Raw genomic sequence first — 13,715 nt, 5'->3', positions numbered from 1 at the left:
TCAGATTTGATAATTTCAGTTCCATTTTTAAATTCATTGATTGTTTCTTCTGCCTAATCATACCTGCTTTGGTATTAGTTTAGTGAAATTTTCACTTCAGTTATTGTATTTATCAGCTCCAGAATTTCTTTTTTGGTTTTCTGTATGTTTATTGATATTTCCTTTTGTTCATACTTAATTTTCTTGACTTTATTTACATGTGTAGTTCTTTCCCCATCTTCAAGATAGTTGTTTTTTTTCCCTTTTCTTTTTTCTTTTGGTATCATTAATATACAATTAAGTGAGCAACATTGTGGTTACTAGATTTCACCCATTATCAAGTCCCTACCACATACCCCATTATAGTCACTGCCCATCAGCATAGTAAGATGCTATAGAGATACTACATCTCTTCTCTGTGCTACACTGCCTTCCCCATGCCCCACCCCCTACATTATGTGTGCTAATTGTAATGCCCCTAATTCTCCTTCTCCCTCCCTTCCTACCCACCCTCCCAAGCCCCTTTCCCTTTGGCAACTGTTAGTCCATTCTTGGGTTCTCTGAGTCTGCTGCTGTTTTGTTCCTTAAGTTTTTGCTTTGTTCTTATGCTCCACAGATGAGTGAAATCATTTGGTACCTGTCTTTCTCTGCCTGGCTTATTTAACTGAGCATAATACCCTCTAGCTCCATCCATGTTGTTGCAAATGGTGGGATTTGTTTTCTTCTTATGGCTGAATAATACTCAATTGTCTATATGTACCACATCTTCTCTATCTATTCATCCACTGATGGACACTTAGGTTGCTTCCATTTCTTGGCTATTGTAAATAGTGCTGCGATAAACATAGGGGTGCATTTGTCTTTTTCAAACTGAGCTCCTACATTCTTAGGGTAAATTCCTAGGAGTGGAATTCCTGGGTCAAATGGTATTTCTACTTCTGGTTTTTTGAGGAACTTCCATACTGCTTTCCACAATGGTTGAACTCGTTTACATTCCCAGTAGCAGTGTAGGACAGTTCCTCTTTCTCCACATCCTCACCAACATTTGTTGTTTGTCTTTTGGATGTTAGCCATCCTGACTGGTGTGAGGTAATGCCTCATTGTGGTTTTAATTTGTATTTCACTGATGATTAGCAATGTGGAGCGTCTTTTCATTTGCCTGTTGGCCATCTGAATTTCTTCCTTGGAGAAGTGTCTGTTCATATCCTACACCCATTTTTTAATAGGGTTATTTGATTTTTGGGTGTTGAGGCAAGTGTGTTCTTTATATATTCAACCCCTTGTTGAATATGTCATTTACAAATATATTCTCTTATACTGTAGGATGCCATTTTGTTCTGATGCTGGTGATTTTGCTCTACAGAAGCTTTTTAGCATGATGTAGTCCCATTTGTTCATTTTTTATTTTGTTTCCCTTGCCCAAGGAGATGTGTTCAGGAAAAAGTTACTCATGTTTATATTCAAGAGATTTTTGCCTATGTTTTCTTCTAAGAGGTTTATGGTTTCATGACTTACATTCAGGTCTTTGACCCATTTTGAGTTTACTTTTGTGTATGGGGTTAAACAATAATCCAGTTTCATTCTCTTGCATGTAGCTGCCCAGTTTTGCTAACACCAGATGTTGAAGAAGCTGTCATTTCCCCACTGTATATCCATGGCTCCTTTATCATATATTAATTGACTGTATAGCTTTGGTTTATATCTGGGCTCTCTATTCTGTTCTACTGGTCTGTTGGTCTGTTCTCGTGCCAGTACCAAATCGCCAAATCGTCTTGATTATTGTGGCTTTGTAGTAGAGCTTGAAGTTGGGGATCATAATATCCCTGCTTCATTCTTCCTTCTTAGGATTGCTTTGGCTATTTGGGGTCTTTTGTGGTTCCGTATGAATCTTAGAACTATTTTCTCTAGTTTGTTGATGAATGCTGTTGGTATTTTGATAGGGATTGCATTGAATCTGTAGATTGCTTTAGGATGGGTGGCCACTTTGACAATATTACTTCTTCCTATCCATGAGCATGGGATGTGTTTCCATTTATTCGTATCCTCTTTCATTTCTCTCATGAGTTTTTTGTAGGTTTCAGAGTATAGGTCTTTCACACCCTTGGTTAGGTTTATTCCTAGGTATTTCATTCTTTTTGATTCAATTGTAAATGGAATTGTTTTTCTGATTTCTCTTTCTGCTAGTTCATTGTCAGTGTATCGGAATGCAACAGATTTCTGTGCATTGATTTTGTATCCTGCAACTTTGCTGAATTCAGATATTTTGTCTAGTAGTATTGGTATGGATTCTCTAGGGTGTTTATATACAATGTCTTGTCATCTGCAAACAGGAACAGTTTAACTTCTTCCTTGCCAATCTGGATGGTTGTCTTATTGTTGTGGTTAGGACCTCCAGAACTATGTTGAATACAAGTGGGGGAGTGGAAATCCCTGTCTTGTTCCTGATATTAAAGGAAAAGCTTTTAGCTTCTTGCTGTTATGATGTTGGCTGTGGGTTTGTCATATATGGCCTTTATTATGTTGTGGTACTTGCCCTCTATACCCATTTTGTTGAGAGTTTATATCATGAATGGATGTTGAATTTTGTTGAATGCTTTTCCAGCATCTGTGATGATCATGTGGTTTTTGTCCTTTTTGTTGATGTGGTGAATGATGTTGATGGATTTTTTAATGTAGTACCATCCTTGCTTCCCTGGAATAAATTCTACTTGAGCATGATGGATGATCTTTTTTATGTATTTTTGAATTTGCTTTGCTAATATTTTGTTAAGTATTTTTGCATCTATGTTCATTAGGGATATTGGTCTGTAATTTTCTTTTATTGTGGTGTCTTTGCCTGATTTTGGTATTAGATTGATGCTGGCCTCGTAGAATGAGTTTGGAAGTATTCCCCTATCTTCTACTTTTTGAAAAACTTTAAGGAGGATGGATATTAGAGGTCTTCACTAAATGATTTATAAAATTCAGCAGTGAAACCGTCTGGTACAGGAGTTGTGTTCCTAGGTCATTTTTTGATTACCAATTCAATTTTGTTACTGGTAGTTGATCTATTCAGATTTTCTGTTTCTTCCTGGGTGAACCTTGGAAGGTTGTTTATTTCTAGAAAGTTTTCCATTTCTTCTAGGTTATCCGGTTTGTTAGCACATAATTTTTCATATATTCTCTCATTATTCTTTGTATTTCTGTGGTGTCTAGTGATTTTTCCTTTCTCCTTTCTGTGTCTCTTTATGTGTGTAGACTCTCTTTTTTTATTGATAAGTCTGGCTAGGGGTTTATCTATTTTGTTTATTTTCTTGATGAACCAGCTCCTACTTTCATTGATTCTTTCTATTGTTTTATTCTTCTTGATTTTATTTCTGCTATAATCTTTATTATGTTCCTCCTTCTACTTCCTTTGCACCTCATTTGTTCTTCTATTGCTAGTTTGGTTAATTGTGAGTTTAGACTGTTCATTTGGGATTGTTCTTTCCTGAGGTAGGCCTGTATTTCTATATACTTCCCTCTTAGCAGGGCCTTTGCTGCGTCCCATAGATTTTGCAATGTTGCATTATTGTTGTCATTTGTATCCATATATTGCTTGATTTGTTTTTATTAGGTCATTGATCCATTGATTATTTAGGAGCATATTATTAAGCTTCCACATGTTTGTGAGCTTTTTCATTTTCTTCATGCAATTTATTTCTAGGTTCATACCTTTGTGATCTGAGAAGATGGTTGGTACAAGTTCAGTCTTTTTGAATTAACTGAGGCTCTTTTTTGTGACCTATGATCTATTCTTGAAAATGTTCCATGTGCTCTTGAGAAGACTGTGTATCCTGTTGCTTTTGAATGGAGTGTTCTGTAGATGTCCATTAGGTCCATGTGCTCTAATGTGTTGTTCAGTGCTTCTGTGTCCTTCCTTATTTTCTGTCTGGTTGATGTGTCCTTTGGAGTGAGTGGTGTGTTGAAGTCTCCTAAAATGAGTCATTGCCTTCTATTTCCCCCTTTAATTCTGTTAGTATTTTTTTCACATATGTAGGTGTTCCTGAGTTGGGTGCATAGATACTTATAATAGTTATATCCTCTTGTTGGACTGACCCTTTTATCTTTATGTAATGTACTTCTTTGTCTCTAGTTACTTTCTTTGTTTTGAAGTCTATTTTGTTGGATATAAGTACTGTAATTCCTGCTTTTTTCTCTGTTAGTTGCATGAAATATCTTTTTCCATCCCTTCACTTTCAGTCTGTGTGTGTCTTTGAGTTTGAAGTGAGTCTCTTGTAGGGAGCATGTAGATGGGCTTGTTTTTTTATCCTTTCAGTATTTCTATGTCTTTTGATTGGTGTCTTCAGACCATTTGCATTTAGGATTATTAGCAATTGATATGTACTTATTTCCATAGCAGGCTTTAGATTCGTCATTAGCAAAGGTTCAAGGGTAATTCCCTTACTAGCTAACATTCTAATTTAACTCACTTAGTATGCTATTACAAACACAACCTAAAGGTTCTTTTTGTTATTTTCCTCCTTTTTCTTCCTCCTCAGTTCTTTATATATTAGGTATCATATTTTGTACTCTTGTTTATCCCTTGATTGACTTTGGGGGTAGTTGATTTGATTTTGCATCTGCTTAGTAATTATTTCTACTTTTTTTACTGTGGCTTTATTTCCCTGAATGACAGCTATTTAGCCTTAGGAATACTTCCCTCCAAAATAGTAGTCTTTCCAAAATGCTCTGTAGAGATGGTTCATGGGAGGTAAATTTTCTCAGCTTTTGCTTATCTGAAAATTGTTTAATCTCTCCTTCAAATTTAAATGATAATCTTTTCAGGTAGAGTATTCTTGGTTTGAGGCCCTTCTGCTTCATTGCATTAAATATATCATGCCACTCCTTCTGGCCTGGAAGGTTTCTGTTGAGAAGTCTGATGATATATATAGCCTGATGGGTTTTCCTTTGTATGTGATCTTTTTTCTCTCTGTAGCTGCTTTTAAAAGTCTGTCCTTATCCTTGTACTTTGCCATTTTAATTATTATATGTCTTGGTGTTGTCTTCCTTGGGTCCCTTGTGTTTGGAGATCTGTATACCTCCCTGGCCTGAGAGACCATCTCCTTCCCCAAATTGGGGAAGTTTTCAGCAATTACCTCCTTAAAGACACTTTCTACCCCTTTTCCTCTCTCTTCTTCTTCTGGTACCCCTATAATGCGAATACTGTTCATTTAGAATGGTCACATAGTTCTCTCAGTATTCTTTCATTAGAGATCCTTTTTAATCTCTGTACCTCAGCTTCTTTGTATTCCTCTTGTCTAATTTCTATTCCATTTACTGTCTCTTCTACTACATCTAATCTACTTTTAAATCCCTCCATTGTGTTTTTCATTTCAGATATGGAATTTCTTAATAATTGAATCTCCATTCTTAATTCATCCCTGAGTTCTTGAATATTTTTCTGTACTTCCCTGAGCATGTTTATGATTTTTATTTGAGCTCTTTTTCAGAAAGATTGGTGAGTTCAGTTTCATTTGGCCCTTTTTCAGGTGTTTGTGAGATTTGTTTGAACCGGGTTCCTTTGATGTTTTATATTTGTATGTGACACCCTCTGTTGCCCAAATGGTCTAGTCTCTGGTGTTGCTCATCCCCTGTAGTGATGTCCAGTGTCACAGGGGCATGGCACTGGTGTCTGGGGGAAGGAAAGAGCTGTTTCCTGCTTTCCAGCTGCAGTGCCTGTCTCCACTGTCAGAACCAGTGGGTGGAGCACACAGGTTTAAGCCTCTGTGCTTGGTGTCTGTAGCTGCTGTAGGCAAGGCCTCCCTCTGACTGGCCTGATGCCAGGGCAGGGACTGCTGGCTTGCAATTCATTGCTGTCAGGCCAGGAGTAAGGTGCAGCAGGCTGCATATCACATTTGGGGGCCTCAGAGCTCGGTAGCCAGCCAGGGGGATGGAGCACCTGATGCTCCTGAAAGTTTCCAACCTGCTGGGCAGAGTGCACCCAGACAACCTTGTCCACCAATGCCTTTTTCTGTACAGCAAGCTCCATGCAAACCCCACCCCTTCAGCAGCATCTCGCTGCTAGGAAGCCTCTTAGACTGCCCACCTTTCCTTTGTCCCAGAACAGGCAGTAGTGGATTCCTGTCCTCTATAAATGGCTGGAATCCCAGTATCTCCAAGTGTTCTGCCTGTCATAGCTTTCCAATCCCACTAATCTCCAGAGCATCATGCAATGTAGATTTATGCTCCCAAAGCAGATCTCCAGGGCTGGATGTTCAGCAGTCTTAGGCTTCCACCCGCCCTCCCCACTCCATTTATCTTCCTCCTGCCAGTAAACTCAGGTGGGGGAGGGGCTTGGGTCCCACAGGATCAGGTCTTTGGTATGTTACCCTGTTTTGTGAGGTCTGCTCTGTTCTCCAGGTATGCAGTCTGGTGCAGCCTTCTTTCCTGTTGCTCTTTTGGATTAGTTGTATTAACTATATTTCCATATTATACGTGGTTTTGGGAGGAGTTCTCTGTCTCACCTCCTACGCTGCCATTTTGAATCTGTCTCAAGATAGTTGTTTTAAAGTCTTAGTCTAGTAAAGCTGCCATTGGATATTTTTAGAGATAATATAGAATAAATAATAAAATAATTTGTTTTTTTTCCTTTAAATGCCCCTTACTTTCCTGTTTATTTATATATGCTTATCATTTTTTTGTTGAACTCTGGACATTTGAATTTAATAGTGTGGTAAGTCTAGAAATCATTTTCTACCCCTTCCCCATTTTTCTTATTTTGTTGTTTTTGTATATTTTACTTTTTAATAATTGTAGGCTCTCTGTGCCAGGTATCAGTGTGAGGTATAAACTTAACATTTTCTCAGGTCTTTTCTTTTTCCTGTGTCTTTATTATGGCATATATAGGCACTTTCTAATTTTCCCTGGATGTGCGATTGCTTTTGGATATCATAACTCTAACTTCTGGACTTCCAAAGGGGAAAAAGAGAGAACTGAAGGAGGAACAAAGGGCACTAGCCCTTTTTAATCCCCAACTCATCATTGTAGCCTGAGTGAGAGGGCTTGCAACAGTGGGAGAAGGCTCAACAACAGAGGCTCCCCCACCTCTTACATGCACCTCTGTGAAAAGATGAATCAATTAGAAATTAAAGCACAGGTCCAATATTTGGATGTCAGTGTCCTTTTCTCCCACCCTGGGTCCCACAAGCTATGTACAGGCTACTTTACAAATACATGTACAAGTGCCTGCCATGTATATAGAATGAAGTGGCTGCTACTCTTCTAAGAGTGACAACTGAGTGAAATTAACTTCAATTTGCTGTCTAGTCCTTCTCTTGGAAATTGCAATATTTAATAGACTACAGAATTCCAAAGAGGTTGCACCAAGCACATTCTCCTACTGCAACTGTTGTCTCTTTGGGGAGACAAATGCCTTTTGATTCCCATTCTGCCATCTTCCCAGAGTCTTACTGAATATTTTTCTTATCCTTGCCTGTGCTATTAGTGTGACTTATTTTTTCCCTTTGGCTTCTTTTAATATTTTGTCTTTGTCTTTGAGTTTCTACAGTTTTATCATGATATACCTATTTTCAGATTTTTTAGTATTTTTCCTGCTTGTGTCTGAGTTGCCTGGATCTTTTCTTTGGTTTCTGTCTTTCATTCTCAGCCACTTCAGATATTATTTTTCTTTCATTCTTTATTTCCCATTATGGGTACTTTTGTTAATGTTCAACTGTTACTGGATATTCTTTTCTGTTTCTTTTTTTTCCCATTCTTTTTCAGTTTGCTTCTCAATTTTGGAAGTTAAAATTGACATATCTCAATCTTTAATTAAATCTGATTCTTTTCTCAGTCATCTAATCTACTGAGGGGCTTGTGGAAGGCATTCTTCATTTCTTTTACACTCTTTATGATTTCTGGCATTTCTTTTTGATTTTTTGTTAGAGTTTTTGCCTTTCTCCTTATGTTACATGTCTGTTCTTGCTTGTCTACTTTTCCATTAAAGCCCTTTCCATATTATCAGAGGTATTTTAAATATTTAGTCTTGTAATTTAAAAATCTCTGCCATATCCAGATATGATTCTGTTTGCTGTATTTCTTCAAACTGTTTTTTGCCTTCTAGCATTTTTACAAATTTTATTAAAAATGACATAATGTCACAGGTAATGAGAACTCAGATAGGTAGGTCTTTAATGTGGCTTCTTTTATCTACTTAGGACTTGAGCTATATTTATTGTTTGTGATAGCTATAGGTTTCACAGTCTAAATGTCCTATGATGACCTCCTTTTTGTCTCTTTTATCTTTGAATTTCCCTAAATACTTACTCTTAAATAAGGTATAATATTTGCAAACCATCTGTTGTAATGTTCTGGTATTATAAAGAGTGCTGGTAATGTGGTGGTAATTTGTGGACATAGCATAAGCATTCTATAATCCCATGATCAGATCTAAGGTTTTTAGAGAGCCTTTTGTCTGAGACCTTCACAAGTGCTTCTCTGTTTTTCCTCCTGTTCCTTGGCTTATACTGGTTTATACTAGAGGGAGTTACAGTTGATATTTACCTTCTTCAGGGACATTTAATCTCTGGTAAAGCTCAAGGTAGGTAGGCTCTGGTAAAAAATTTCTTTATGACAAGTTTTGTTAAAGACAACTGAATGCTCTTGGTGTATTGCAAAATGTTTACTTTTTCTTTCCCCTTCTGGAGACATGAGAGGATGTTTCTTCAGTCTTCTCTCTGAGAACCTGTTTGGAACTACTGGAAGTAAAACTCATTAATTGTGGAAGTCCCTTGAAAGCTGGATTCCCACAGTTTTTAACACTTTAGTGTTCTCATAGTGAACCTCTAGCAAATCCTAAATTATACGGGTTTTCTTTCCTACTGGTACTTGCTCCATTGTCAGGCTCTTGCTCTTGGTTTTCTGCTCCTGGTAGGCTATAATTCTGTGTCCACCTTCCACAATTGTGGCTATAGCAGTTTTGCCTGTGATTTCAGTTGTCTGGTAAATCAAACAATTTTTGATTTTCAGATTGTTCAGCTTTTTCTTTGGACAGAAGTGACAACGTCCAAGCACCTTTCATGTTAGACTGTAAATGAGAAGTCCTTTCATGTCTTTTTTGTTACTACTTCTGTTATTGACTTATCCTTTGTTAAACTGATACTTTATAGAATGTCATTTTGACTTCATTCTCATTTTCTTTTTTGAATAAATTCTAGTTAATTTCGTGGTGGTTGCCCTAAGTTTTACAATTAACATCTTAAAGAGTATAACTCTGTAGTTTGAAGCAATCTTTAGGTTGACTAGTATACCAAAACAGTTCCTGTGCAGTTCTGTCCTTTCCTTTTTGTGATTTTGTTAGTAATTACATTATTAGGTGTTGTGTGTCCATTAACACAGATTTATGATTATTGTCAGATGCATTTGTCTTTTAATCATACTGAGCTAAACAAGTACAACAATACTACCTTTCATATCTATCTATATACTTAACTTTATTTCTTTATATAGCCTCAAATTCTATCTATTATACTGTTACTATTTAATGTTTCAAACATTGTGTTTGGAATGCTTTACTTCCTTCATTTTTCAAGGATATTTTGCCAAGTATAGAGTTCTTGGTTGAAAGCTTTTTTCCTGAACATTTTAAATATGGTATCTCACCTCCACTGGCCTCCATGTTTTTTAATGGTAAATGTATTGTTACTCTTATTATGGACTCACAGTGCATGCCATTTTATTTTACTGTTTTCAAGATTACCTTTATCTTTAATTTTGAACCATTATAATATACTTCTCTATTGTATTCCTTGCTTTTATCCTAACTTGAGTTACACCGATATTCTTATGTAAGTAGACTTACGAATTATCAAATCTGGAAATTTTTATAAATTATTTTTTAAGATTTTTTCTTTTCTATCTCTCCTTTGACCCTATTATATGAAGTTGGTGCTCTTGATGTCCCACAGGTCTCTTATACCTTCTTCCTCTGACTAGATAATTTCAGTTGATCTATAAGTTCACTGATTGTTTCTTTCACAAGATCAAATCTGTTTTGGAAAACCTCTAGTGAAATATTCATTTCAGTTCTTGCAATTGTCAGTCCTGGAATTTCTATTTGGTTCCTGTTGCTTTGTTCTTTCTCTGTATTGATATTCCTTATTTGTTGAGACACCATCTCCTTTGCTGTTTTTTTCCCCATTATTTCTTTTGCTTTTTGGGTGCATTTAAGACAATTGATTAAGGGTCTTTATAAGTTTAGTTACTGCAATTCCTCAGGGACATTTTCTGTTAATTTTCTTTCTACAAATGATCCATGCTCTATTTTCCTTTGCATGCCTTGTAACTTTTTTTAAAAACTGTTCATTTTGAATATTCTTATGTAGTACTCTTGAAAAAAGATTCTTATACCTCTTTTGTTTTTGTTGTTGCTCATGTGGGTTGTAGTTGTTCAGTGCCTTTTCTGAACTACTCTTATACCCTATTCTTTGTTGTGTGTGATCTGATACCTTTTCTTTCAACTTGATTTTAGCTAGTGATTTATTAGAGATTTCCTTGAATGCTGTGCTTAAGTGAACTTCTGTTAATTCAGCATTCATTTGGCTGATGGAAAAATTAATTTCCCAGATTTCCAACAAACTTAATTCTATCCATTTTTCAACTGTTTCTTTAGTAGGATATGGATTGCCTATTTCACCATTTTTATTGGTGTCATTCTGTCTTTTTCTTTTTTTAATCTAATAGAAAGCTTAATCTATTTAAAAGATGGTGCATAGTTTTGTACAGGACAAGCCTAGCCATCTAGCCTAAATGAAGAGGGTATATAATAAGACTTAAGAAGAAATAGTGCCTCCTTAGAGATAGAATGCTAATCCAGTAAGGTTAACCAGAGAGTGTTAGTGTTGTGTAGTTTGCCTAACATGGTGGGGAGGAATATACTGCCTTTTCGTTCTTCCTATCATTAGTATGGGACTTTAACTTAAACAGTATCCTAGATATTAGTCACTTGATTAAACTATACTGTCTCTACTGATTCTGAAAACTAGATAATTTGTTTATTCTGTTACGGTTTCTAAAAGTTTTGCTTTATGCAGATTTTAATGAACTTTTTAATTTGCCCTAAACTTTTATAGGGACTCAAAACAAAATTGTATATCATCACGATCCAGTCTCTTTAACTTGGTTTTAGCTTTAACTTTCTTCAAGAAGGTCATATTTTGGTAAGAAGAAAATAATTTATATACTTATAGTACAGGTTCAATAAATACTATAGTAGAGAAACCAGGTGATCTGTGGCTTCTATGAAAGGAAACGTGTCACTAAGGAGATGAACAGTTAAGGTAGTCCATGAAAAATTGTTGGTGTTTAAAAAAATGTTTTATGAAAAATATGGCAACTTAAAGTCATGTACGGAAACAACACAGGGTATATTTGGGAAACACTCTAGAATTCCTAATGGTAGAATATGTAGAGATAATTTGGGGAAAGTGAAATTGTCATGATTGCTTGTGTTTATAGAAAGGTTTAATTGTTAGACTTATATAAATGTGTTTTTAATCATATTCTCATAGCTAGAAAAAAGTGATAAAATCAGTGTTGACCCCCTTGTTTTACAGAGTAGAGACTGAAAGTCTTAAGGAGGTATTAATAATAATATGCCTGTAATTAACATTGATAGACCTAGGGCTAGAAATTATTCTTTCCACATATTCTGATCAGTTGTGGGAAGTAACTGAAGTTTTAGAGTTGTGTGGCAATCAGATTGATGATATAATTTAGAAAGATTAGTGGGAAAAATTAAATTCTTCTCATATTCCCTCTTTGATTTTTATGTCTTGGTAAGTTTTTATGTCTTCTTGGCTGTCCAGTTGGTTGGTGTATAGTTGCTCACAATAACCTCTTATGATCCTTTGAATTTCTGGGTTACCAATTGTAATGTCTCCTTTTTCACTTCTCATTTTGTTGATTTGATCCCTTTATTTTCACTCTTTGGTTAGTCTAGCTAAAGGTTTTTAATCTTTTCAAAGAATCAGCTCTTTTATGATATTTTATTTTTTTCTCTAATATTTATTATTATGATGATTATTAATTCTTAAGTTCACTGTAATAGTGAGGTTCCTGATTTATCTAAAAATTTTTGGCTTAGCTTTTTAACTGAAAGGAGTGATTTAACATTAGGAAAATTGGGTAATATTTTAATGCAAAAGAAATATTAGACAAATGATCTGTTTCATAATTCAAAAACCAGTTTAAATATTGTGATATAATACTTTAGACTCATGATAAAATATAATGTATTTTCTCAGTGTCATGTCTAGATACTAAAAAAGGATCCAAGCCATGTGCAGACCATAATTGTGATGCTACCAAAAGACTACCTAAGGTATGTTATGTGAGGCTGGAAAAAAGAAAAAAAAATGAACATGCCCAGTGTGTAAGTAAGCATCTTAGCTATTTATAAAGTACATCAAATCCCCTCCACAGTTTGGGAATTCAGCATTAAAAATGAAACTACATCAGATAAATGATAAGAACTTAATAGAACATTTTTTTTTAGCGGGCATCTCTCATATTTATTGATCAAATGGTTGTTAACAACAATAAAATTCTGTATAGGGGACTCAATGCACAATCATTAATCAACCCCAAGCCTAATTCTCAATAGTCTCCAATCTTCTGAGGCATAACAAACAAGTTATTACATGGTGAAAAAATTCTTACATACTGAATAAGTTCTTACATGGTGAACAGTGCAAGGGCAGTCATCACAGAAACTTTTGGTTTTGATCACGCATTATGAACTATAAACAATCAGGTCAAATATGAATATTCGTTTGATTTTTATACTGGGTTTATGTGTGAATCCCACATTTCTCCCTTATTATTATTATAATTATTATTTTTTAAATAAAATGCTAAAGTGGTAGGTAGATGCAAGATAAAGGTAGAAAACATAGTTTAGTGCTGTAAGAGGGCAAATGTAGATGATCAGGTGTGTGCCTATAGACTAAGTATTAATCCAAGCTAGACAAGGGCAACAAAACATCCACGGATGCAGATTTCTCTCGAAACGTGGGGGGTGGGGGTGAGGTTCTAAGCTTCCCCTCTGTTGATCCCCAATTTCACACCTGATGGCCCCCCTGCGACTGTGCCTGTCTTAGGTTGTTCCTCCCTTAAGGAATCTTACCCATTTCTGGCTAACCAGTCATCTTCCGGGGCCATACAGGGAAATGTAAAGTTGGTAAGTGAGAGAAGCAATATTGTTTGAAAAGGTTAGCTTTTTACTTCTTTGCAGATTTATGCCCTCTGGCTTCTATGCCCAGCATTTGTCTTGAGGTATCTTTACCACTTGGAAGAATTATGATACTCGGTAATTTCGATATGAGGCACGAATTCTACTTAAGGGTTGTAATTAGGAAGGAAGAAGAAAAGCTGTAGAAGTAGCAGACGGAAGAAAACATGGGAAGATTGATTATTTCGTTGACATGTCTTCTTGTAGAGTAACATAAACATGCATAGGTTTTAAACTACTAATTAAATTGCGTGCACACATTAACATAATAGGAATACAGCTACATAACCAAAGCAGACCTATAATTACCAGCCATCTCCAGTGAAACCAAGAAAACCAGTTAGGCACACTAGGCATTTGTGAAAACTTATCAATGATATGATGGATATTGTCCAACTGAATTTGAATAGTTTGAGAAAAAATAGTTGTATCCTGCAACTTGGCTGAATTCTGATATTAGTTCTAGTAGTTTTCGATTGGAGTCTTT

The 13,715-nt window shown here is 35.8% G+C and overlaps 1 protein-coding gene across 2 annotated transcripts in view; it reads left to right on the top strand.

Annotated features, from left to right (window-relative positions):
- ZPBP (zona pellucida binding protein) overlaps positions 1–13,715 on the top strand; it is a 142,394-nt gene that overhangs the window by 72,111 nt on the left and 56,568 nt on the right. For both annotated transcript variants that reach the window (XM_036992927.2, XM_073239123.1), the window contains exon 6: positions 12,243–12,319. In XM_036992927.2, the coding sequence (XP_036848822.1) occupies positions 12,243–12,319 (77 nt within the window). The remainder of the gene's footprint in view (positions 1–12,242; positions 12,320–13,715) is intronic.

Source organism: Manis javanica, chromosome 6 (assembly GCF_040802235.1).
Source record: "Manis javanica isolate MJ-LG chromosome 6, MJ_LKY, whole genome shotgun sequence".
Taxonomy (NCBI): domain Eukaryota; kingdom Metazoa; phylum Chordata; class Mammalia; order Pholidota; family Manidae; genus Manis; species Manis javanica.
The sequence above is the reverse complement of the archived record's forward strand: the minus strand, read 5'-3'. Positions and strand labels throughout refer to the sequence as shown.